At 32.6% G+C, this 27,993-nt stretch overlaps 1 protein-coding gene across 17 annotated transcripts in view; it reads right to left on the bottom strand.

The window, feature by feature from the left end:
• The window catches only part of Prosap (SH3 and multiple ankyrin repeat domains prosap), a 410,412-nt gene that overhangs the window by 11,722 nt on the left and 370,697 nt on the right, over nt 1-27,993 (bottom strand). For 13 of the 17 annotated variants that reach the window (XM_074140647.1, XM_074140643.1, XM_074140644.1 and 10 more), the window contains 6 exons: nt 15,523-15,648; nt 10,819-10,999; nt 7,984-8,303; nt 7,636-7,897; nt 3,347-3,547; nt 2,652-2,825 (listed from right to left, as the gene is read on the bottom strand). In XM_074140647.1, the coding sequence (XP_073996748.1) occupies nt 2,652-2,825; nt 3,347-3,547; nt 7,636-7,897; nt 7,984-8,303; nt 10,819-10,999; nt 15,523-15,648 (1,264 nt within the window). The remainder of the gene's footprint in view (nt 1-2,651; nt 2,826-3,346; nt 3,548-7,635; nt 7,898-7,983; nt 8,304-10,818; nt 11,000-15,522; nt 15,649-27,993) is intronic. The other 4 variants (XM_074140656.1, XM_074140658.1, XM_074140657.1 and 1 more) reach the window with 1 other exon arrangement.

The raw sequence follows: 27,993 nt of genomic DNA, 5'->3' as shown, positions 1-27,993 counted from the left end.
AAAAAGGTATTTACAGTAAAGAATGTTTGCTTATCACCTCCGTTGACGATACCTAACAAAAGGTAGTTGGACGTAAAGTCTGCCTGAAAAGATAGGCATTACTTTACTTTTTACTTTAGAATAGAACAGAATAGCATATTGCTTTATTTATACACATATTTATTACAAAAGAAAATTTTTAACTTAAGCATACATTGGCAATGGCTTACTAGCTAATTTTGCCAGGAGTTTGGCTCAACTAAGTGAAAATAAAGATAATCAATAATAATTAACAAACATAAACAAAAAAAATCTTTTACTTTAGGGCAATCATAATTTAGTTTTTTCTATTTCTCTCTCTCTTTTTAATTAATTAATAACCAAATAAATTTAATATAAAAAAATATATAAAACCAAATTATTTGAGAAAGAAGGATAATTACACTTAAAAACAGAATTATTAGTAAAAAGAAAATATTAAACAACCAAAAGTTATGTATCAAGTTAATCAAGCTATGTTTTCATAACTTGAATAACTTGTTGAGACTATTCTGGTATTCATATGTAAATAAACTTTTAAATAAACAAAGCAAATAAATCAATCCCATTAATAATATATTTGCTTTCTTAGAATGCTGAATCAGTTGGGACAACAGTTTGATAATTTAATTATGGTTTTTGAATTAATTTAACCCATTAACTGCCAAATTTGTTTTTTGAGAAATTTTACTATTTTTTCAAAAAATATAGTTTTTTAATAACTCCAGTATTAAATAAATAGTTTTTAAACATTTCATTTTATTAGAAAAATTATTTTTTTTGAAAAGTCCCATTTGGGGATTATGGCAACTACAGGTACAAAAAATCATTTTTTAAAAAACATTTGATCTTTGTAAAAACGAAGTATATACATCAACAGAGATCATTTTATTTTAAAAGAAAGTACCTAAGTGCTTAAAATATTAAGTTTTACAAAAAATTAATAAGAATTGTCAAATTTTTGAAAATAGGAGCGCCATTTTCCCATACATTCTACATGTATCCCTACATTGCATTTCCTAAGTTTTCCACATCTTCATCCTCGTACCAATATATCTGTTCTTGCGGAAGAGAAAGGTATCCAGTAAGCAGGAGGAATAGAATAAACTTACGAAGGCAATCTATAGAAAAATGGATTTCATGACGATTATTTTGGCAGCGTCAGATACACACTCACTTTCACGATATACAGCATTAGGTCTTCTGATATCAGGGTTTCGAACATCTGACCAGGTGATTTTCCTTGAAGAACCTTTTCTTTTTTCCTCTCTTTTTAAAGTTACCTTATTACCCTCAAAGAGATGGAAGAAATCACTTCATTTTCTTCCAAGATGACCTCACAGGCTTTTTTTTGTGACATTTTTTAGCTTTTTTAGGCAGGCAAGGTAATTCTTCATTGATACCTTCTTTAGGAAGATTGTTATGAATTTCGATAGGTCCTGGTAGGTTCTTTGGGACTGTAGATTCTAAGTCATCACTCTTCTCGTCATCAGTCAGGGCAGCTACTTTATCTGGTGGTAACTACATGACGTCCATAACATCACTGCCCTCAATTCCATCATCAAATTATTCTAGAAAATAGGGATCATTTTCTATTGACTCTAAGTTCACCCAAACTGAATTGTTTTGAACCCACAGCTGGAGAAACAAAAAAACTGATTTCACAAAAAATTTACCTCTATCAGCCATAATCCCCAAATGGGGATCACTAAATATAAGGTCAAAACTCGAAACAAAAGGCTTCATTTGGAAAGAAAACTATATGTTTCAAAAGTTAAAGATATAGGGCACATATTAAACGCAGAATAAGTTTTTAACTACAATTCGTTGATATTTTTTATAAATTGTGAACTTGGTCATAATTATTCTTACCGCACACCTTGCGTGTTGACAACTTCAAAATGTTATTTTTTAGTTTAAAAGAACTCTACTTATTCCAAACTCCCTTAAAATGTTTACACACTGTTTTATTAAAGATATAGAAGGGTTCAGTATCAAAACTTTCAATTCTGCCGACAGAAAAACCTAAATAAAGCTATGATCCCCAAATGGGGCCTATGGCAGGTAATGGGTTAATTATGGTTTTTAAAATAATTCAATCTCTAAAGACATCAACAAAATTCTTAATTTCAGTTACAATTTATTTTATAGAATAATATGCCCATTTAATGTTAATGCATTTTACTTAAATTGAAAAAAATTAGACTTATTTACCAATTAAGATTATTTATCATTCAAAAGTCAGACTAGATTGTTTACGATAAAGGGAAAGAAACTTACTGATGTTGATAATGTTTGTAAATATTGTAACTAAAAGAAGGGATATGTTAGTTCATTTTCACCTTGATTGACCTCACTTTAAGAAGTATAGAAATAAGTTTATAAGTAAAAATGTAAATATGAATGATGATATAAATTAAAAAGTTGCCTATATTTTAGATATAAATAATATTGACAAATTAAACAGTGTATATTATTTTGTTATGAACAGTGTTTATAAAAGAGCTGATGTTAGATATTTTATTTTCTAAGTTAATCTCATTATGTTTATAAATGTATTGTTTACTTATTGACTTGTCCCCAGCAATGGCACTTTTGTTGCCTAAAATGCTTTTATATAAATAATTATTTACCTTCAATAACATCACCCTGTGAAATACGAAGATAACCTGGCTGTGTTGAACTGTAATTTTCTATGCAAATTACCGCAGTTCCCGGTAACAATACGGATGTATTAGTATCACTGTTTGCTGTACCAACTCCCGAACTATCGCTGATAATGTCGCTAGTATCGCCTAGGCTTTTATCTGCAAAAATAAGTATTTATCTAAGAAAAATGATTAAAGAAAAGTTTACATTCTATTAGAAAAGTCCTCAGAAATAACTTTATGTGTCTAGCATTTTTATGAAAAATAAATTTTTAATGATATAATAAATGCTTTCTCACGACTTTAACTCCTAGTTTATTCTACATTTTCTCATAATTATTTTTTTTTAAAAAAGACACAATAAGAAGTAGTGAACCAAAAACTTGGAACATATAGTGTTAAAAAAATAAATAAAGCTAACATATAAAAGCAGTATTGAAAGAAAGATTTATCTCTAAAACAAACAGTAAACAATAGGAGCTGTTAACACTGTGAAAAATCAGAGCACAAAGGTGACCAAACCCTGATAATCTTATTAAGAGGTAAAACTTTTCAAGCACTTCTTTTTTTATGTAACTTTAAAGTATTTCTTTTTTAAGAAGTAACAAACATCATGGGTGGTGAGTTTAAAACAAAAAAATTATTGATGGTGTGGCGGTGAACACATGATGAAAAAATACCTGTTACATAAGAGGCTGTATCCTCTGGTAGCCGGGTACTGGCCGAACTGCCATCCGATAGACTCGACGAGGCCGAACTGAAAGGGGCCAGTGATCTGTCCGAAGGAGATGGCGAAGGAGGTGCTCTAACACCTCCGCTTGGTGAACACACTATCGTGGAACGTCTACGCGGGTTGTAACGAGGGGCTTCGCGAAATGCGACTGGAAAATATATAAAAACAAAAAAGAAAAAAAGAAACAAAAATACCACACACACACACACTCAGGAATAAATTAAAAAGAAACCAAAAGAAAATTTATAGAAAGAAAGAAAATGCTTTTTATTTTATTTGCTGAAGAAAAACAAAGAAAAATAATGAAATTCTTAAAAATTTTAGTTTGAAAAAACAGAAAATGTTTATACAAAAGAATTTGGTTACAAAGTAGTAGTGGTTAACTATTTAATTTTAAATTTGGTTCTTAAACGGATGAATCAATACCAGTAAATGAAAGGCAGATCTCCTAAGAATCCATTTTCTGACTCAAAGCGTTCTTTTAGTTTCTTAGTAAAAAAGAACATGACATAAATAGTAGGACACGTGTTGGTCTAGTGGTCAAGAGAATGGCTTTTTGATTAGAAGGTCCCCAGTTCAAATCCCGCATATGACTACTTTTTATTTGTTAGAAAAAAAATTGTTTATAGTAAATTATGAGCTTTCGCACCCCGCTCACGATACCTAATTGGTAGATTTGGACATAAAGTTAATGTATTGGACATAAAGCCCCGCCAGAAAAAATTACTTATTAGGCGACTACTTTACTTTACATGACATAAAGAAAAAAAGAAAGTAGCTTAAATCAACAATATAACAATATTATGGAACCTTAAAACGTTGATCTGAGTTTTACGAATATTACCAAGCCAATTTTAAATGTTTAGCAACAACACATACAAAAAATATAAGTTTTCAAAACATGAACTCAGTGCGGAGTTCAAAGTTGGAAAGAAACCGAAAATCTTATTTTAAATAATAATCTTTCAAATTTAATAATATTATTGACAATTATATACATTTAGATAAACTAATTATTAGGAGGAAATCAAGATAATTTGAGCAAGCACGTTAAACTTGTTAATAACCACAATAAATAAAACAGGTAATCTCAAAAAAACAGCGTAGCTATAGAACAAAAATTATGTTCCTTCAATTTTGAAGGTGACTTTTATACTTTTGATCTAAAGTCTTTACTTTTAATAAATTTGAAGGTCCAATAAAAATGGAACAGTTATTTCATGCTTTTTTTTTTTTGAACGCCCGGGAATTACCAGTTAAAATTATAATGATGATTAGGGTGTATGCTAAGCGATTACAGTGGGGGCAACAAAATTATGTATTAACAAAATCTAAAAGGTAATATTTGTTTACAAACATTGAACTCAATTAATATAAGGTGTAGTATAATTTTGTTTACTTAATAATCTAGAAGGCTTAATGAGAATAACAATACATTTATACAAAATTATTGAGATGTTAATTTTATTTCGTTGATTTTTATATCCATCATATGTATAGTTTTTTGTTTTTTTTTAAAAATATTTATGATTGGTATCGGATTTTCATCTATCGTAAGAGGTTGATGCATTAATTTTCTGTAAAAGAAGAATGATTTCCACTTATATCACCCGCAAATTAAATGAAAATCCGATACTAAACAGAAATAAAATTAAAATAAAGATGCCTACTATAACGGATAAAATCAACGATATTAAAATTAGGAGACAAATTTAAATCAAATGTTAAAATAAATTAATAATCATGCAAATTGGTAAAGGACTTATAAACAAGGTTAATTTATTAAAATAAAAAATTTCAAAACAACAAATTATTGGTGGAAATTAAAATCAAAATGAAATTAAAAATTAAAACAAAAATCACACACAACAAATCAAAATTTCAAAATAGAAACTCCACCACCATAAAAAACAAAAAAAAATAACGTCACCACCACACCACCAAATTTTATTTTATAAAAATTTAACTACTGGAAAAATTTTACTTTATTTTGCTTTTATTTTATTTTTTTGTGGAAGTATGTATTCTACAAAACAAAAAATGAATCATGTACATCGCCATTATTTCAACTACTTAAACATCGTTTTAAAATGTTGGCATTTGTAAACTAAAATTGTATTAATCTAATCCACAACATTTACATTATATAAAGCATCTATTTCCCTCCCTCCCTTACATTAATTAATATATAATACATACTATAACATGCACAAGTAATAATACAACATGCTCTCAAATTTTTAACTCTGGAAACTGTATACTAAAGATTAAGGAGTTCTGAGAAGAAGATCAACTAAATTTAATTAATGAAGGAGAAAAATATTTTATTAAAGATTTTAAAAGATCTATTAATTAATTAAAAAGTAATTTACAAATGAAAATATTACTGAAGAATAATTTTTTGTTTCAAGTATCTAAGAGTGTGACCAAATTGTGATTTTAAGAAGTTAATGTGATTAGCGTGAAAAGAATTTACATAGCAATAAATATTAATTAAAATCAATCTAATTTTATCACGTTTAATAAAGAGCTTAAAATTCTTTTGAATTAGGATTAAATTATTTCTTTATGAGTGTAATAGTTGTGTTAGAATTTAGTTAATTTAAGAAATTGAAATTAATAAAGAGTATACAGATTTAATATATTAATTTGAAAGATTAGAATAATTAGAATGAATAGATCTGAGCTGCATCGCTGACAATAGTATTGATACTGCAAGAATTGTATCGGAAATTGTTTATTGTAACGTTGGTTAAATCCATGGAACGTTCATATGTTTTCCCAATTTTACAATAATCTTTCCTGGCTAAGAGAAAGCCAAGGCTTAAAGGGAAAGAGAGATCCCAAGCCTAGTCTAGACGCAAGGCTTTACTTCTAAAGAAAACCTTAGCAATGTTTGGACATATGTATTTATCTGATATGTTGTATTTAAGCTTGCAAGAAATTCTGAAATGGCCCAAATATTTGTTGTTGTCTATTGTCTAATCAATTATAGGTTTTTAGTTAGCAATAAAAGTCAAAATTCAATCTTCAGGATCCTCTTTGTTATTCATACAAGACATTTCGGTCTGCACTGGAACCATCTTCATTGAACGGCAGTCAAGAACTAAGGGGATTCTAGAGACTGAATGTGAATTTTATTGATAATCAAGTCAATAACAATCTATCTAATGTCTGGCACTTGTAAACTGAAGGATTAGGGGGTTCACGTTTTCGCTTGTCTGCGAGCTCACATCGAGACTTGAGACCCTGAAGTTAGTCGTTTATCAGGAGGAAAGACAATGAAGTCCAATCGTTGATTAAATGAAATTTCTTTTTGAAGGAGATCCCCATTCTAAATTCAATTACCTTAGATTGGTCTTCTTTTTTGTTTATAGGGCTATCTCGTAGTTTAATAAGCTTTACAAACGATGGAAGAAGATCCAACAATGGACAGAGCTTGAAACTGAGCTATGGCGGACAAATTTTTTTGGACTTGCATAAGTTATCTTTTGAGATTAGACACGATTGAGGGAAATAACATTTTATCAAAAACTATTGCCATGAGGCAAAATGATTAAAGCTTAAGAATGTATGACTTGAAAAAAGTATTTATTATTAAGCACTCATTTAAACTAAAAAGTACTGACTTTTCTTTAAAGCTTAAGCTGTGTCCTTGAGAAAAAGTTTTGAACTAATGACCCTAGCAAGGTTATGTAGAAAAGGGTCTTTAGAAAATAGGCATATTTTGTTTTGTTTTATTTCATTTAATTCTGTTAAATTATACAAAACAAATTACAGATAACCCAAAGTTTATAAAATGAAAATATTTAAAACCACGTTTCACTTAAAGAAACTAAACTTATCTGGTGAATCTATCTGTCAATATCGTTCGAAACTATTAATTATAGAACACAATTCAGTAAAAATCTCTTTGGAGCAGTGAGCCACATTCAAACTTATGGAAAGCATGTTCTTTCGTGATAAAGAATGTCACAGACAATAGTATTGTCAAACTTAGTTTAGTATAAAATTGATTAATACTAAGTAAATAAAGAGAAAAATACCCAGAACGAATTAAATATTTGTAAAAGGCGAGCGTTAAGTATTGAACTTTGATTTGTTTGTTTACATTTCATTCAACATCAACATAAATTACTAATATTGTGCAAGACTAATGGTAAAACGGGCAAAACAATAATATTATTTAATTAAATATATGAAATAATATAAACTTTACATCATTAAATTACTCACCAACATTTTCTGGCCTATGATTCTGTATAACATCAGCCAAATCTAGATTACCAGCAATTACTGCAACTTGATAAGGCGTTTGGTTAGCGTAGTTTAATGCTTCACGTTGGCAACCTCTAAACAATAACAGACGGGCACAGGAATCCTGAGAATTAACAGCACAGACATGCAACGGTGTATTGCCCGATGCATTACGTGCATTCATATCTGCTCCGTAGAATAATAATTGTTCTAGGTGCTGGACTAAACCAATTCGGCATGCCTGTAAATTTTTTTTTTGGATTAATTAACTTTTGTAATTTATTCCTTACAAATGTTTGATTATCATTTAAAAAAGGTAAAAATTACCTGATGAACTTCCTGCCAACCTTGCAAATCCTGGGCACCAATGGTAGCTCTATCATGCAGCAAACCTTGACACAATAGCGGATCAGTTGGCTGGGTTACAGCCCAATATAAAGGCGTCAATCCTTTGGCATCTTTATAATTTGGTGAAGAGCCTAACTCCAACAATGTAGTAACCGCTTCCAGACAGTTAGCCTGAACAGCCCGATGCAATGCTGTACATCCTTCTTTCGTCCGATAGTCCAACAAAGCACCACCATTGACCAATGCCATTAATACTTTAGCCGGCTTCTTTATTGCTGCCGCCATGCTGAGTGGGGTTTCTGTGAACATTTTTTTTAGCAAAATAATTATTTTAGCAAAATTTTACTGCCTTTGTATTAATTTATAGATTAGTGCTTAATTACTGATTATAAGTATCAATTAAATAGAACAATAGAATTATTATTATTATTTTATTATTATTATTATTATTTTATCTCTTTCAACAACAATTTACAGTATTAAAAACTTGAACGTTAAACGCAAAAGTTACAAAAATCAGCAGTACCCATCATTTCATTAATATTTATTAGAATTTGTTAGATGTCAAAAACCATAAAGCTGACTTATTTCATTTAAAAAAAATAAATCATCAAAATCAGAACAATACGAAAAGAGAAATAGTAGTTTGAACTTTGACCGATTTGAAAAAACCTCCAAAATTTAACCTTCAATATCTCAATGACTATTATCACTAAAACATTGCAATCTATATCAGTTATTGAGTAAACTATTCTTTACAATTGGGTGAAGAAATCATTGAATTCGGATGAATAGAAAGAGAGTTATAGAGGTTTGAAATTTGAACGTATTTACAAACCTCCAAATTTTAACCTTCAATATCTCAATAACTATTATCACTAACACATTGCAATCTATATCATTTATTGAGTAAACTATTCTTTACAATTCGGTGAAGAAATCATTGAATTCGGATGAATAGAAAGAGAGTTATAGAGGTTTGAAATTTGAACGTATTTGCAAACCTCCAAATTTTAACCTTCAATATCTCAATAACTATTATCACTAAAACATTGCAATCTATATCAGTTATTGAGTAAACTATTCTTTACAATTGGGTGAAGAAATCATTGAATTCGGATGAATAGAAAGAGAGTTATAGAGGTTTGAAATTTGAACGTATTTGCAAACCTCCAAATTTTAACCTTCAATATCTCAATAACTATTATCACTAAAACATTGCAATCTATATCAGTTATTGAGTAAACTATTCTTTACAATTGGGTGAAGAAATCATTGAATTCGGATGAATAGAAAGAGAGTTATAGAGGTTTGAAATTTGAACGTATTTGCAAACCTCCAAATTTTAACCTTCAATATCTCAATAACTATTATCACTAAAACATTGCAATCTATATCAGTTATTGAGTAAACTATTCTTTACAATTGGGTGAAGAAATCATTGAATTCGGATGAATAGAAAGAGAGTTATAGAGGTTTGAAATTTGAACGTATTTGCAAACCTCCAAATTTTAACCTTCAATATCTCAATAACTATTATCACTAAAACATTGCGATTTATATCAGTTATTGAGTAAACTATTCTTTACAATTGGGTGAAGAAATCATTGAATTCGGATGAATAGAAAGAGAGTTATAGAGGTTTGAAATTTGAACGTATTTACAAACCTCCAAATTTTAACCTTCAATATCTCAATAACTATTATCACTAACACATTGCAATCTATATCATTTATTGAGTAAACTATTCTTTACAATTGGGTGAAGAAATCATTGAATTCGGATGAATAGAAAGAGAGTTATAGAGGTTTGAAATTTGAACGTATTTGCAAATCTCCAAATTTTAACCTTCAATATCTCAATAACTATTATCACTAACACATTGCAATCTATATCATTTATTGAGTAAACTATTCTTTACAATTGGGTGAAGAAATCATTGAATTCGGATGAATAGAAAGAGAGTTATAGAGGTTTGAAATTTGAACGTATTTACAAACCTCCAAATTTTAACCTTCAATATCTCAATAACTATTATCACTAACACATTGCAATCTATATCATTTATTGAGTAAACTATTCTTTACAATTGGGTGAAGAAATCATTGAATTCGGATGAATAGAAAGAGAGTTATAGAGGTTTGAAATTTGAACGTATTTACAAACCTCCAAATTTTAACCTTCAATATCTCAATAACTATTATCACTAACACATTGCAATCTATATCATTTATTGAGTAAACTATTCTTTACAATTGGGTGAAGAAATCATTGAATTCGGATGAATAGAAAGAGAGTTATAGAGGTTTGAAATTTGAACGTATTTGCAAACCTCCAAACTTTAACCTTCTATATCTCATTACCTATTATCACTAAATCATTACTACGAGTATTTATGCCAGTTATAGAGGAGACCAGACAGTGAGCTGTATTATTATCATTATTTCTCTATTATTATTGTTTTTTTTTTGTTTAATGATTTAAGGCGCGTCAACAGCTAAGGTTATTGGCGCCCGGAGCTTTTTTCAGTGCACTGCCGGCTAACAGTGTTCTGTCGTTACAGACAACACTGTCCATCACCGGAGAAGCTCCTAGGAAGAGAAAATTTAAGAGTCAGCAGCTGGATTCGAACCCAGGACCTCCGCGTGGGAATCCAATACGCTAACCGCATAGCTAATCGATTATTGTTATTATTATGATTTAAATTTTCAATTCGAACAATTTTCATTTAAAAGGAAAAAAAAGAAAAGGAAAATATCAACAATACTTTTCTATCGTACTTTATTTTAAAACAAGAATGTTATTGGCACTTACCTCCTGTGTCCGGACAATGGAAATTCGGATCCAACCCTTTTGAGCACATTTTTGTGATCTTTTCCACTTGAGCATTTGATACATAATCCAGGAACCTCCTTAGGTTAGTTCTAGTATGAAGTGTCTTTAACTGTTTTTCATCCAAATTAAGCTGTTTGTAAACTCTCCTTTTGTACTTTAACTGTAAAGATATAGAAAATTAAAAATGGATTACAAAACTTAATTCTAAGATACACCGCTATGAACTTCTTTCTCCACGAACCGTATGTAAATACTGCACTTGCAGTACTGAGCTCTGTTCAATGCCTATCCAGGCCAGCACTTAGTAACACAATAAAGAAAGTATTCTGCTACAGAAAGGAAAAATCTAATTTCACCACTGATAATCTACACTTTCATGAAGCTCAAAATGTAATGCTCAAGTTTTTAACAAGAATAAGGGAATACAAAAATTTTTTTTGCGTAAATTGCAGTTTACGAATATATTTTAGTTTTAACTAAAATTGCAAAATTAACTGCCGATGGTCACTACTGAAAACGCATGTCGAATATACTCGTCATAACACAAAAATTTTACACTTTTTTTCATGAGGAATATCTTCGTCATAAACAGTTAACTGGTAAAAAAGAGGATTTAGTTTTGTTATTAGATGATAACTTAATAACAATTAGTTTTTTATCAAAATTATTAGTTATTTTTCATTAATCTTCGATGAATACTTCACAATGATTATTTTTTTTTTAATTTCCTCATTACATTAGTAGAATTAAAGTGTGAACAAAAATATGACATTTGTAGGAGTAAAGTGTTGCAAAACTGCGATAAAATAGCATAATGGAGAGATTGGTGCCAATGAATTCACTGAGTTTCGTGAACTGACTTCATACTGTGCAGCAGGAAAATCAATTACGTTTGATTTATAATGCTGTATCGACTCAATTAGCGTAATGCTCCAGCGCTGTTTGCTGTTTTTAGGTTTACTTAAAACAACTATACCATGATTAGTTGATCTGAGATAGTTACGAGGGTCGTTTGAATAGTCCGTGCAAAAATAAAAACTACTTAATTTTTTGGGGTAAACCTTTTTTATTTTTCAACATAGTCTCCTTTTAGGCTTATACACTTCGTCCAACGCTGCTCTAGTTTGTTGATCCCTTCCGAATAATAGGATTTGTCCAAGTCTGAAAAATAGCCATTCGTTTCTGCAATCCACCTCCTCGTTTGAATAAAATCTTTTTGCCGCCAGCCATTTCTTCATATTGGGGAACAAATAGTAGTCCGTGGGAGCCAAGTCTGGAGAATAGGGGGGATGTGAAACGAGTTGGAACCCTATTTCCATTAATTTTGCGACCACAACTGCTGAGGTGTGAGCTGGTGCGTTGTCGTGATGGAAAAGGACTTTTTTGTGGGCCAATCGTGGGGGTTTTTCTTGCAGCTCGGTTTTCAAACGGTCCAATAACGATGAATAATATGCACCTGTAATAGTTTTACCCTTTTCCAGATAGTCGATGAGGATTATTCCTTGCGAATCCCAAAAGACAGTCGCCATAATCTTTCCGGCCGAAGGAACGGTCTTCGCCTTTTTTTGGCGCATATTCCCCCTTGGTAACCCATTGTTTAGATTGTTCTTTGGTCTCAGGAGTTAAGTGATGTATCCATGTTTCATCCACAGTGACGAAACGACGCTTAAAGTCCTGCGGATTCTTCTGGAACAGCTGCAAACCGTCCTTGCAACACTTCACACGATTTCGTTTTTGGTCAAGCGTGAGCAATCGCAGCACCCATCTTGCGGATAGCTTTGTCATGTCCAAATGTTGATGCAAAATATTATGTACCCGTTCATTCGAGATGCCCACAGCACTAGCAATCTCACGCACCTTCACTCTTCTGTCATCCATCACCATATCATGGATTTTATCAATGATTTCTGGAGTAGTAACCTCAACAGGGCGTCCAGAACGTTCAGCGTCACTTGTGCCCATATGGCCACTCCGAAAATTTTGAAACCACTTATAAACTGTTCTAATCGAAGGTGCAGAGTCACCATAATGTTTATCAAGCTTCTCTTTAGTCTCCTGAGGCGTTTTGCCTTTCATAAAGTAGTGTTTAATCAACACACGAAATTCTTTTTCGTCCATTTTTTGAAAATCACTCGTCTTCCTCCATTCAAACGAATGCCAAACACAAAGAAATAGACCGATCTGGCTGAAACTTGGTGAGTGTTCTTCCAAGAGATGCTACTAACTAAACATAACCTCGATACGCGCCAGTAGTGCTATCTCTCTGACTTTGCACGGACTTTTCAAACGACCCTCGTACAAATAATCTTGAAAATGCTGTACCGTTTTATCAGCAAAATGATAGAATTTGTTTTTTTTTTTTTTTTTTTTTTTTCTAGTCCTGGAGAATGGTTACTAATTTTTGATAAATTACCTAATGTTTTGAAACAGTAAGCTCAAAAGTTATCACAAAAATTGTTTGAATCTTCGAATCCAAGCAAGAAGGAAGAACACTTAGAAGATAGGGCATTCATTACTCTTTACTAATGATTGTGAAGAAATATGAATGAATGAATAAAAATAAATTTATTATTCTGGGGCTAATGAATTAAAATTAAGGAAATAAATGTATTCATTTCGAAGCAAGCTGGGTATAAAGGAGATAATTGAACAGAAGGGATTTAAAGATGGAAAGGGTAGGAGCATGGTGGACAGATGATGGTAAGGAGTTCCAGAGAGAGGTAGCACGTGTTAGGAAGGATTTATCAAAGGATGAGGTACGGTGTGAGGGAATATAGAGATCAGATGAGCGAGATCTAGTATTAAGGGAATGGATCGTGGATTTGAACTTGAAGAGTTGGAAATTATAAGACGGTCTTTGAGACTGGATAACTTGGAAAAGGAATGAAGCCAAAAAAAATACTGGCGGCGATAGGCAGGAAAAAGCCACTTCAACTCATCGTAGCAGTGCGAAATGCGAGAGTCTTTAGGAATGCTGAAAATAAATCTTATAATGCAGTTCATGAGACCCCTTAGCTTAGTTTCAATATCACCAGAAAGACCGACCGTACACTGAGCAACCATTGTCGAAATTGGGGGAAATATAAGATAGGAAACTAGGAGTTGACGAGTCTTAATTGGGGAAAAAGGTGTCAGGGAACTATTAAACTGTTTAAGGATATGGAGGGAACGACGAGAGATTTGGGAAACATGGTTTTTCCAAGATAGGTTTTGGTCAAAAGTGATACCGAGGTTTTTTTTGCCTTTTTTTTGGCATTGGCTTTCGCCATACAGCCAGCATCGTCTAGGTGCTTATCACTAGAATATCACTCACTCTCTATTCTTACTTATAAATACATTCGCTTCACACATTCATCCCTCTACTATATACCGCTATTTACATAAACTACATCTAATGGATGGATCAGTACTCTGTGCTCCTGCCATCCTTAGGGTACGTTTACAACGGAGCTGTGAGTATAGATGATAGCAGAGATGATAACTGATAGAGTAAAATATAATCGCTGATTAGTGTGCACAACGGAGCTGTGATACATCCAACATGTCCGAGTAGTGAAGAAGAGTTTTTATGTTCACCAGCAACAAAAAGGTATATTTTAAAGAAAAAACGCTTTTGAAAATATCATGTACATCCCATAAATAAAAAACGAAGTACTTTGGGTGAATTTCACTATTTATATAAGGAACTTAGAAATTATCCGGATCGTTTTTTTTGAATATGTGAGGATGGGTCCAACCACATTCGACTATATTTTAGAAAAAATAAGGTCAAAATTAAGAAAACTTTGGAAAAATTGTCATGGAAATCCTATAACCATAGAAGAAACACTAGTGATTACTCTTAGGTAATGATTTTATTGAAAAAAAAAAAAAAAAAAACCAAATAAATACACATGAAAATAAATGTAAGCACGGTTTAAAAAACAAAATATTGTTTAAAAGTAATTAATAAAATAATAACCAAAAATAATGAGTAAAGACAGCACTAAATAATTTTTCTACCTCCATTTTGAAGCTCCGATACTGGAGTTCAGCTAGCAGAAAAATGAAAAATTCAATTCTATCATCTATGCTCGTTTATAGCAGCGAGTATGAGTCACTAGTCGAAGCTTCGTTGTGCACGCTTACATAAAAATGTACTAGGTTATTCTATAAGCGCTGATGCATCACTGCTATCATCTCCGCTATCATCTATGCTCACAGCTCCGTTGTGAACGTACCCTTATAGCTTAACCGAAATTAAAATCACGTAATCCTTCTCTAAACATTTTCTTGCATTCCTTCTCGTATAACTTTTAAATACATTCATATTTCATTGCTAGCTCTGCTATAGATTTAAGGCATAGATGCGGTACCGAGGTTTTTCACAGAGGAACAATATTTTATTAGGATGATATAGGAAAAGATTAGTAAGAGGAGCCAATAACAATATGTTAAAATAAGAGGTAAGCAAATCAATGAAGGCAAAACATTCAAGCTAACAGAGATCAATTGTAAGTGACTCTGATAATGCTAGTTAAAACTTTAAAAAAGGAACTAAAAACTAAAAGATGAACAGTGGAAAAATAAAGAAATGCTAGCACTAGTTTTATAATGAAAGTAACTCTGAACCATTCCACAGAAAAGACAGGATATGTAGGACTCACAATATTTGGAATAATATCAGTTTAGATAGGCACATACCTCCAAATAACCTACAGGACCATTAAAAGGATAATCTCCAAGACGTCGTTCTTCATCCAGGAATTTCCCAGCTTTTCCATTTACTGGAGGACAGAATAATCCATAGTTGAAGCTCTCCTTCAGTTCCTGTAAAAAAAATAAAATAAAACAGAATTTAGTTTGGCAAAGCTAGTAATAAAAAGTATTTCACGTTAATTCAAACAGACAGTTAACATCACCAATCATGGAAATATTACCATTAATGTTCAAAAATTACAAAATTATAATTCAAAGAAAAATGAATAATTTGATCATAATCACACAAGCAAGGCCATGTGAAACATTTTGCAAAATAAAACAGATTGGAATAAATATTCAGAACATACATTTCATTATGCAAACTAGGCAGGAAATCATAAGAGGAAAATAACTCTTTTTAATTCCGTAATTTATGTTAATTAGATAAGGAAAACGTTTTTATTGTAAAACTCGAAGCAGATCTGCTATAATTTTTGTTGAAGACATTAAATGTATCCAGTGGCGTTTAAATAAAGTTAATTAATATGCTTTTAAATCTTTACATTTCTGTAAATTGTAATTTTTTGCCAAAATGTTGAAGCAAAAGTGCAAAAAACCAATCGTAAAGATGTCATGAAGAAAAAACAACTAAAACAATAGGAAATAACCTATTGAAAATTGCATTGTTACTTGCATTGTTGCAATTTAAATAGTTAAAGTAAAGCTATTCCAAATTTACGCAGTTTTCTTTAAATGCCTTTTGTTTAAGCTTCAATTTAAAGAACAAAATTTGAATCTATAATTTCTTTTAATCCCAAAAAGTGGATTTCATTTTTAAGCAAGATCTTAGAGCTAGTTTTATATGATTCGTATTTAAAAAAGGATTTCATTCAATAGTTCTGCTCTATCGATTTTTTTTTTACCCTGCATCAATCGATTATGTCATTTCACTTAAAAAATAATTGTATATACAGGGTGAACCAGTAAGTATTGTCCATAGGCCTACTGTGTGTAGTACATCTAAAGTGGAGTTCAATGACGTATTGGCCAACTTCATATTTTTCTCTGTTCTTGAGTGACGTCACTTTAAAGTTTTTTTCTAAAATCATTACTTTTTTCCTCTTAAAAATGTTATTACTCAGAAAGTTTTAGTCCGAATTCGATTCTGATGACACGGTTAGAAAGACAGATAAATTTTCTAAAAATTGATACCATTTCGAAGCATAAGTTATTCTCCAAAACGCCTCAATCTTCCTCCGGATGCTGGAAAAATAATAGTAATCGAAATTTTCAAGAAAACTCATTAGGCCCTTACGTGATCATTATCAGACCCTAGGTGCTGGCACGTTTTATAAAAGTTTCCTTGTCTAATGGGCTTTCAAACGGTATATCATTTTCCAGGATTCCTTTTATCTTCGCATGAGAAATTACGTTTGTTTTACAAGAAAACGTGTTCACAAGCACTCAACAGTGTTAGTTATCAAGTTGTTTAATTCATTGAAAACTCTTTTAGATGGACCAGTAGTCAATTTTAATGTAGACTGTCCTTAAATTAGGAAGTCAAAAGTTACAAATTGCACTAAAAAAAAAAATCTAAATTCTTAAATATTTGAGAAAATGTTAGGAAATATTTTAAACAAGTGCTATTTTTATAAAAAATAAATCATATAGTTTGTATTTACTCCAAATTACAATTTCACACACAATACACTGTTGAAAAAGAAAAAAATATAAATAAGCCTTAACCACCCTTTGAACCCTCTAACAGATAACCGTTGTATCTGAATTAGGTATTAACCGTACAACTGGTGCCTTACAAATAAACTTCACTTATCTGTTGCCTTGGTTTCAAAATTTTCTATCGTACCATAACACTGTTGAGTGCTCGTGAACACGTTTTCTGGTAAAACAAACGTAATTTATCATACTAAGATAAAAGGAATCATGGGAAATAATACATCGTTTGAAAGCCCATTAAACAAGGAAACTTTTATAAAAAGTGCCAGCACCTAGGTCTGATAATGAACACATAAGGGCCTAATGAGTTTTCTTCAAAAATTTCGATTACTTTTATTTTTCCCAGTATCCAGGAGGAAGATTGAGGCTGTTTGGAGAATAACTTATGCTTCGAAATGGTATCAATTTTTAGAAAATTTATCTGTCTTTCTAACCGTCATCAGAATCGAATTCGGACTAAAACTTTCTGAGTAATAACATTTTTAAGAGGAAAAAAGTAATGATTTTAGAAAAAAAACTTTAAAGTGACGTCACTCAAGAACAGTGGAAAATATGAAGTTGGCCAATACGTCATTGAACTCCACTTTAGATGTACTACACACAGTAGGCCTATGGACAATACTTACTGGTTCACCCTGTATAGAAATCTGTTTGGATATCTTCTTTTTTTTTAATTTCTTACAGAACTTACGCATTTTACATGTTACTTTTTGTTACTGGTAAATTAAAAAATTAGTATAAAAAAAATTGTATTAATCAACATTAAAAACGCAACCGAAACATCGAGATTATATACAAAATGTCTTTAATAAAATTAACTAATGGGAAACATCCTCAGCCTAATTCACATATCGTGCGCAATATTAGCATATTGTGCTTTACTGGCACACATACCATCTGAACCAGTTACCACCTTTCGCAGCGGCCAATTGTAAAATACTCTTCACCCATTAATAATTTCACTCTTAAAAGTGCCCAATGAAAGAGATGTTCTTATTTAGAGTAATGTCCCTGTTTTGAATGTTCGGGCGCCGGCTAAAGTATCATTTTGTTCCAGTTACTTGTCAAAATAATTGAAAATCGCCAAATATGTACGCATAATTTGATAATATATCAATTATAGAATACATTTTTTAGCCCTGACAAGCACATCTACACTGGCTGGAAAGGATATTCTCAAACAATGGATAACGTAAAATGGTTTGAAGAATGAGATAGTTTGGCTGAATCAATTGTGAATACTATTTTTTGAACTGTGAACTAAAATGGAGATAAACTGGGATAAATATATCCCATTCAGTGCTCCCTTTAATAACATAAAGAACAGAAGAATGGAATATATAATATCCCAGTATTTAGTCCAAGAATAATCATTCATACCAAAGTAATAAAATAATAAATCATTACACTTTATTTGAATAATATTCAGCCCCTTGAACGTGTATTATTTAAATATTGTACATTAAAATGCACTTTCTATTGTAAATGTATTCTACAAATGTAGACCTGCTCCTATGTATTTCGCAAACATTATTTACTATAACAATAACTGTAACAGGATAGATAAGTGTAACTATAAAGATATAGTTGTTGAAAAATAGTAATAAATAGTCTTTTACTAACTAGAAAGTTGGTACTATAATTCCTGCACTAAATATGAAAGAAAAAGTTCTACCGGTTAAAGTTAATGTAAGTGGTTTTAATGTGACAATAACTTGAATGTGGTAAATCAGTTTGGTTTAATAAAGCAATTAATTGTTTTTTTCTTGGTTTTAGACTATTTTAAATTCTGTTTTAGGGATGTTAATTTTTTTTTTTTAATTTATTTTGTAATTTACCATCTGTATTCAATGTATACAATAAGTAAATATAGAGAGAGCGATGAACTGGTGCGGGAGGAGAGCAGGAGGAGAGAAACTACCCAGTGGTAGCACTCTCTATAGGAGAGAGGAGAATGTGAGGAGGAGAGAGGAGAGATAGGAGTATAATGGCGTTTAGGTCTTCAGCCTACAAGGAAGTCGCGGGGCCTCTGGCGATTCAGTCGGCGAGGAGGAGTATTAGGAATGTCAGAGGAAGCGAGAGACTGTACAAGAGGATTACAGCTAGTCGAGAGACTAGTATGGAACTTTTGGTTATTTAGTCTTGGCGAGTTGGTCTATAAAGGGAATGTTGAGGTCGTTGTGAAGAGTGAGGTTAATCACCGTTGAAAGGAGTGTCAGCTATCTGTCGGAGGAGTTTTGACTAAAATGTTTTGTACTGTCCGTATGTTTGTAGGTTTGGCTGAACCCCACAGCTCTAGTCCTGTAAGTCCCACATAGGTTTCAGGATAGTACTTATACTCGTATTAAGCGTTTGAGTTCTATGGGCAATTTGGAGCGTCGTCCAAGAAGTCTGTAGAGCAGTTTCGCACGTTTTGTCATTGCTTGTCTTTTTAAGTCTACGAGTGTGTCGTAGTGTTTGGGTTCCACGTGAGTCGTTTGTCTATGTAGAGCCTAAGGTAGCGCACCAGATCTGAACAAGGAAGAGGATTGCTGTTGAAGAGGACAGGTGGATAGGAGTTAATTTTTCTAAGATCAGAAAAAAATAACTTGGATTTGATTTAGTAGTTAATTTTTTTTTTTTTTTATTTTTTTTTTATTTAAGGCGCGTCAACATCTTAGGTTATTGGCGCCCGGAGCTTTTTTCAGTGCACTGCCGGCCTCCGGACAGTGTTCTCTCGTTACAGACAACACTGTCCATCACCGGACAGTGAGCTGTAAGAAGCTCCTAGGAAGAGAAAATCTAAGGGTCAGCTGCTGGATTCGAACCCGGGACCTCCGCGTGGGAGCCCAGTATGCTAACCTCATAGCTAATCCCTTCCCTCTTAGTAGTTAATATGAGTACTTTATAATAAGTAAAGTATGTTTGCTAATTTGGAAGTTGCATGTAAAGCCATCATTGCTTTACTTTACTCAAGGAACAAATAGACAAATTTTTGCATTTTGAAGTGAGTAAACTTTGATACCGAGTTGTTAAAATTATTTTAAAACCAAACTGCAAACAATATAATGTTGAAGAATGTGGCCAAGTTATCAGAATAGTGCGAACATAATGTATTGATGTGATCTAGTTCCAAGGCCAGTCTGTGGCAAACCACTTCCTGTGCGGTGCTCCTATATCTTTTCTCAGGGAAATGATATGGAAAATTTGAATCAGAAGACTATTATTTCTGAATGTTTTATGTAAAAAAAAAAAAAAAAATACAAATATTCTGTCTATGGTTGAAAGGCTTAATAGAACCCTAATGCACAGCGAGCTAAAAAACCAAATCCATTGTGGCTCCCTTAAGAGCCACAGTTTGTCCACATAATGTAGACAGTGTAAACTCTGTAGTAGTGTGTGTGATGATGATGATGATGATTAACGAGAGTTTGAGTTAGGATTCGTAAAAACCCCAAGCAATAGCCAACATCAACTATTTCTGCGGGCCAGAAGTAATTTTGTGTAAAATGGTTTAGGCCAGTATAGGCGCTAGTTCTACTCATGTTACCTACTGGGATGCTGTACGCTTACAGAGAAGTTCACTTCCTTCTGTCAGAGTGATAAGCGTACATTGTTAAGCAGTTTTTTTTACAATTTAAAATTTGGCGTTATCTTTAAATAGATATATAATACTTTTTTAAAGAGATTACAATCGTGGAATTGGAAGAGATAAATTTTCTTGTCTTTCAAATGACAAAATTGACATTTTGCGCCCAATTTGTTTTATTCAAATTGTTATTCGTTTTAGTTTCTCCAACTCAAAATAGTAGCAATTATTTAATACAATTTAAAACGATTAATTATAAGGAAACGAACAAATTAAAAGAGGAATGTTTTTCTCAAAGTACTAGCTCTAGAACCATCGAAAATAACTTTATATAAAAAAAAGTGTAAGAGAAAATTTTGGAACACGCTTAATAAATTGGCAATATGGTTGAAACGTTCGTGTCGTGGCGGATCGTTTGGACGAGTTGGAACTTAATGAGATTTCGTATCATTTAAAGAATAAAAACAAGCATTAACTTACAAACAGTAAGAGAACGTTTTTAAAAAAAAAAACTTTAAAAGTTAATTTAAAGAGAACTACGCTCATGCAGAAGTAAATAAATAAGCTGAACTAAATCTAAGATACATTCAAGTAAAACGCAATAAATCTGTAGACAGTGAATGTAATGTAGGATCTATTAAATAGAATGAGATAGAAATAGAAAATAAAGAACTTGCAATAAAATTAGGGTGAACGCATGTACCTGGCCAAGGTCTTATACCTAATGATTCTCCAGCATCATTAATGAAATCACGACCTACTAGTGTACGGAAGGTCACACTGTACGCTATGACCGCTCCAAAATCTGCACTAGTTGGCTGGTCTCTAAACTTGTAATTTACTGTCGGTAAAATTACTTGCTTTAAACATCTACTATATTACATGAGAGATAAATCTTCTAAGTTGGGCCAATGAATGAAATTGCTTTTGTTAGTCGCAATATAAATTTAAATAATAAAAAATCTCCTCAATTCACAACCCCTTAAACATCCCTCAGGATAATCATTATAAATAAAATAGATTCTCATAACATTTTAATGATAATTTCACTTAGAATCTTAATCGTCAATTAATTGGCACCATTTTAATGATTTCAACCAATCAGAACGTATTATAATACATGAAATTCTGAATCGAATGACACCACATTCATGAAAATCGATTACCTCGTTTAGGCGCTACGTTTTTTAAAAGAAAAGGAAACAACAAGAAGACGAAGAACAACAAATAATGCCGTTTTTGCTAATTTTTGGCAACTTTTTCCCGAAAGTTGTTAAATTTTCGTCTTTACATAGAAAAAAATTACTCTTGGATATGCCTAATATTTTAAAGAAAATTTTTAGTATTTTACGTTTCGCATTTTCGTGCAATTTTCGACTATCAACTCTAATACAATTGTCCTACCGAATTAAGGAATTACGGTAATATTCAGGAATTGTTACATCTACGAGGGTCGTTTGAAAAGTCCGTGCAAAAATAAAAACTACTTAATTTTTTGGGGTAAACCTTTTTTATTTTTCAACATAGTCTCCTTTTAGGCTTATACACTTCGTTTGTTGATCCCTTCCGAATAATAGGATTTGTCCAAGTCTGAAAAATAGCCATTCGTTTCTCCAATCACCTCCTCGTTTGAATAAAATCTTTTTCCCGCAAGCCATTTCTTCATATTGGGGAACAAATAGTAGTCCGAGGGAGCCAAGTCTGGAGAATAGGGGGGATGTGAAACGAGTTGGAACCCTATTTCCATCAATTTTGCGACCACAACTGCTGAGGTGTGAGCTGGTGCGTTGTCGTGATGGAAAACGACTTTTTTGTGGGCCAATCGTGGGCGTTTTTCTTCAGCTCGGTTTTCAAACGGTCCAATAACGATGAATAATATGCACCTGTAATAGTTTTACCCTTCACCAGATAGTCGATGAGGATTATTCCTTGCGAATCCCAAAAGACAGTCGCCATAATCTTTCCGGCCGAAGGAACGGTCTTTGCCTTTTTTGGCGCAGATTCCCCCTTGGTAACCCATTGTTTAGATTGTTCTTTGGTCTTAGGAGTGTAGTGATGTATCCATGTTTCATCCACAGTGACGAAACGACGCTTAAAGTCCTGCGGATTCTTCTGGAACAGCTGCAAACCGTCCTTGCAACACTTCACACGATTTCGTTTTTGGTCAAACGTGAGCAATCGCGGCACCCATCTTGCGGATAGCTTTGTCATGTCCAAATGTTGATGCAAAATATTATGTACCCGTTCATTCGAGATGCCCACAGCACTAGCAATCTCACGCACCTTCACTCTTCTGTCATCCATCACCATATCATGGATTTTATCAATGATTTCTGGAGTAGTAACCTCAACAGGGCGTCCAGAACGTTCAGCGTCACTTGTGCCCATATGGCCACTCCGAAAATTTTGAAACCACTTATAAACTGTTCTAATCGAAGGTGCAGAGTCACCATAATGTTTATCAAGCTTCTCTTTAGTCTCCTGAGGCGTTTTGCCTTTCATAAAGTAGTATTTAATCAACACACGAAATTCTTTTTCGTCCATTTTTTGAAAATCACTCGACTTCCTCGATTCAAACGAATGCCAAACACAAAGAAATAGACCGATCTGGCTGAAACTTGGTGTGTGTTCTTCCAAGAGATGCTACTAACTAAAGATAACCTCGATACGCGCCAGTAGTGCTATCTCTCTGACTTTGCACGGACTTTTCAAACGACCCTCGTAAGGTTGGTGTGTCTTCTTTTCTGCCTATTCATGTGCTCTTTGTTGAATGTGTGGTTATATACTTAGCTATAGCAACCTAAAATATATTATAATAGCCTACAGCCTAAGCCCTGAAGATAAACGAGTCCCTAGGACGACAGCTTGGTAAAAAAGTAATATAAAAATCATAACTATAATTGGCAATAATTTGTCTTGCTTTTGTATGAATGATTCAGTCATCTAAAACTATGAACAACATTTAAAATTTGTTTCAGTCCAACTCTGACTTAAGATATGGGTAAGTAGCTAAATTTTAGAATACGTTACCAGTTAAATATGCCCAAACTCCAAGTTAGAAGTCACTCAGTCAAACCGAACTATTTGAGATTTGCAAACAAAGTAAATTTCAGTGTTCTTCTCTGATTTTTAATTAATCTAATCACTATTTAATACTTTACAAATGAAAATGATTCGAAGCACTAAAATTGGCGACTGTTGAGGTAATTCTTAAAAAATTCTTTTACCACCCCAGTTAAGAAATAGAAAAAGAACATGAAGTATGAGGTAATTCTAGAATGATGTGAAGGTTAGGAATTATCAGCAAGGTGTGGCTCTACATACATAATTAGCATACGTCGTTTGAAGAAGAAGTCTCACATACGCCACATAGAGATCCTATCATGCAAACAGAATTTCAAATCAGGTAATCATCAATACAGTCCGTAGTTTTGCATTAATTATTGAAAGAAACCATGGAATAACCTCCTGGAATAACCAACCAAACCTTTAACTTGGAGTATTCAGTACAAGAAGAAGAATATCGTCCATTATTTTGATGAAAGAACATTTTACTAGATAATGTAAACAACTTTTATATAAATCAATAAAAACAATGAATTCTAAGTTGGCCGATGCAACGTTATTATTCATGGTAAATGAGTAAAGTTTGTTCTTAACTAAAACAGCTATATAAGGCAAAAGTAAGGGTAAGGTAAAAGAGGTTAGCACTGCTTAATAGGAGGTATTTATAATTACCATAGTTCGTTATAGTTATGCACTAACAATGTTTTGCTTCTAACAAATCACCAAATTCACGAAGTTAATATAAACAACACTAAGTAAATAGTTTTTTGAAGGTTAATTTAAAATTATTTGAGGATATTTTATAGTACAGCCAAAAAGGAAAATCTTAATTAACATCCTTGTGGATGAGAATGCATACAGCGCATTCTTTATAGGTGCTCCTTCTGTAAGAGGCTGAATCGTGAACTACGAGTATTTAGTTCACTCGTATCTGGAAAACCGAAGGAAAAATATTGTTGATCTTGGAAATGGATTTCTGCAGAAGAACCTGTGGCATTTGCAGGATTCAACACATACCTTACCATTTAATCCATAGAGCGGGGTTAATATAGGATCCTGGAAATAAATTAATCAAAAGAGATTGATGTGGTTAGGAATACAGGGTGTCCCAAGCTGTATGGATAACGACTTTTTCTCGGAAACTAAGATAGCTAGAAAAAAACTAAAAAATACGTGTTCCCTTAGTTTTTTGTTAGGAATCCAAATTTACTTTGTAAATTTTTTTCGGTGCTTCCAGAAGCGAGGTACAGGCACCAACTTCATTTTTTCAAATGGGAAGGTGCGGTTTTTATTTCAGAAATAGATTCCTCTATTTTTTTAAAGAAAAATTTACTTGAACGGTTTTTTTCTGTGAGCGATATTTTAGAAGTTATGGATGAAAACATGATTCTTATAAGAAATGTCAAAATGATAATATTATAACGGTTTTTTTGATAGAATAAGAAGAAAAGTACTATTTTATTATAAATTTTACTCCTCATTAATATTACAGATCATGCTCGAAATGTCCTCTACCATTAGAGATGCATAGACAAGCTCTTTCCTGCCAATTGTCCCTTACTGCCAAAGAAACAGATTCGGCTTTAACCGAGTTATCTATTATCCTCTGCTTTAGTTCATCTACAGATGCAATCCCGGCTTGATTCTGGATACACCTAGATTTAGAAATGCTTTTAGGTAAGCAGAAATAAGGAAAGAAAGAAAAAAGTTATGAATAATCACCTTGTTTTTCAGGTATCCCCAAAGGAAGTAGTCCATAGGTGTCAAATCCGGAGAACGAAGTGGCCACTGAATAGCCCCCGTTTCGATATAACACCATCAGGCATGTAAAGAGATATCCCGATAGGAAATTTGATGGGCGTGTTATATCGACTCGGGGGACGATTCAGTGGCCACTTCGTTCACCGGAAATATAGTTATGATTTAAATAATTAATCATTTTCCATTTTTACTTGTTAGAAAATTAATGCTAAAAAGTCAAACTCTGTTTTCCGATATTTCACAGGAAATATCCCCTAAGCCCCACCAAAAAGGGGTTTTTCGAGAATAGTCTCGTCTGTACGAACAAAATATTTCAAAAAAGAATAATCGCAGGTTAATTAGGTTCAAAATCTAATATTTCGAATCGGAGAAGTAATGGAAAATACGTAGATATGTTCCCAGATCAAAACCTCTGATTTAGACAATTTAGATATGGCCAGGAACCCAAAAGTGTCTATTAGGTTCAGGGGTAATTTTATGATAATCAAGATAGTATTAGTAATAATTAATGGTGGTTTCAAATTCATAGTTTAAAAAAAAAAAAACGAACAAAAACTGTTAAGTTAGAACCTCGAGAATTTAAGTTCGGAATAGTCGAGCGCTTGTTCACACCAGGATTACTTTTAATAGAGATAAATTGAATATTCAAATGCAATATGCACGCAATTAACTTGTACTGGCCAATTCAAAATGTAATCTGCAAATGTGGCATGTGACATACACCCACAGGAAATGCAGTAATTAAGTAACTATGCATTTATGCGGAATATTTCTGACTGACCTGAAACCTAATTTAGATCTAACTGACATGACAGAAAAAAGCGATTCTTCCGAATTCAAGGGGGAAAACAAAAGAAAAATTATTAGAAAAACAAATTATCCAATTTTCTCCTAAAGTATTTAGATTGCATTTATTTATTATTTTTTATTAAGGAGAAAAAGGAAAAGCTAATTTTCTATTAAAAAAAAGGGGAACAAGCCCCCCTTCAACCCCCTTGACTCCAAATTACTTATTCACCATGACGGAGAAAAGTTCACTGAAGAAACTGGATTAAGTGAACAAAGACGTGAAAACACTTTTAGAACTTCTACTCCTTTTGGAAAAGCTTAGGTCGTTTTTTATTCAAGATCCTCATCAAGAAAAACCATTAAACTTGGGATATAGACAGAAATAAAACACTTCTTTATTTTATTTTTCTTTTTTAAACAGAAACACATAATAGTGAATCAGATTAATGGTAATAAAAAGAGTCTGAAATTTAAACGATTCTCACTGAAAAATGTATGAAATTTACTTCAATGCAGTCAAAGGGCATGTCGCGAGGTAGAGGGCCAAAGTCGGGTCAGTGAATGCTTATTATAGATTATTAATTTTTGATGTGTATTTCTTTTTGCTAGCACAATTAATTTAGAGATGTTCCCTATTTGAAAATATTCTCCAGTCTTCCCATATTTAAATTATTAATTTTAACTCCCAAATTTATAAAATTGCGCTACTAAAAAAAGATATTGTAGGGTGGATGCAATTTGAAAACCCTATGTAGAAGAATATTTTCTGGTCCATACGGACCTACGAACGAGAAACGTGGGGATCCGCTAAGTTTTCCAATCTTTACAGAATTCTTAAAATCCTAAATACTTTGAAAAATCAAAAAAACATTCCTTAATAAAGTATCCAATAAAACCTTAAATAATGATTTATCCCATCCACTTCGTATCCGATAAAATTCCAATATCCAAGATTCCACGTCTTTTATACCAGGGGTGTCAATCAAACTTGCGGTCCCCCGGGGTGATTTTTTGTGGCCCCACTTCGTTCTGAAATAAAATAAAAATAGAAAGAAACTGATATGCAGGAAATAGCTGTCCACTTCAACAGCAATCCTCTTCCTTGTTCTGATCTGGTGCGCTATCTTGGGCTCTACGTAGTCAAAAGACTCACGAGGAACCCACACATTAGACTTGAAAGACAAAATGTGCAAAAGTGCTCTACAGACTTCTTGGACGACGCTCCAAATTACCCATTGATCTCAAACGCTTAATGTACAGTCCTATCCTCAAACCTATGTGGAATTACGGACTAGAGCTGTAGGGTTCAGCCAAACCTACAAACATATGGACAGTACAAACGTTTCAGTCAAAACTACTGCCGACAGATAGCTGACGCACCTTTCTATGGTGACTAACCACACTCTTCACAACGACCTCAACATTCCCTTTATAGACCAACTCGCCAAGACTAAATACCAAAAATTCCATACTGCTCTCTCTACTTGCTCAAATCCTCTTGTACTGTCTCTCGCCTCCTCTGACATCCCTAACAATACTCCTCGTCGACTGAA

The sequence above is a fragment of the Rhodnius prolixus genome, unplaced genomic scaffold, assembly GCF_049639745.1.
Source record: "Rhodnius prolixus isolate KJV_2025 unplaced genomic scaffold, Rpr scaffold_6, whole genome shotgun sequence".
Classification (NCBI taxonomy): Eukaryota; Metazoa; Arthropoda; class Insecta; order Hemiptera; family Reduviidae; genus Rhodnius; species Rhodnius prolixus.
This window is presented reverse-complemented; position numbering and strand designations above follow the sequence as displayed.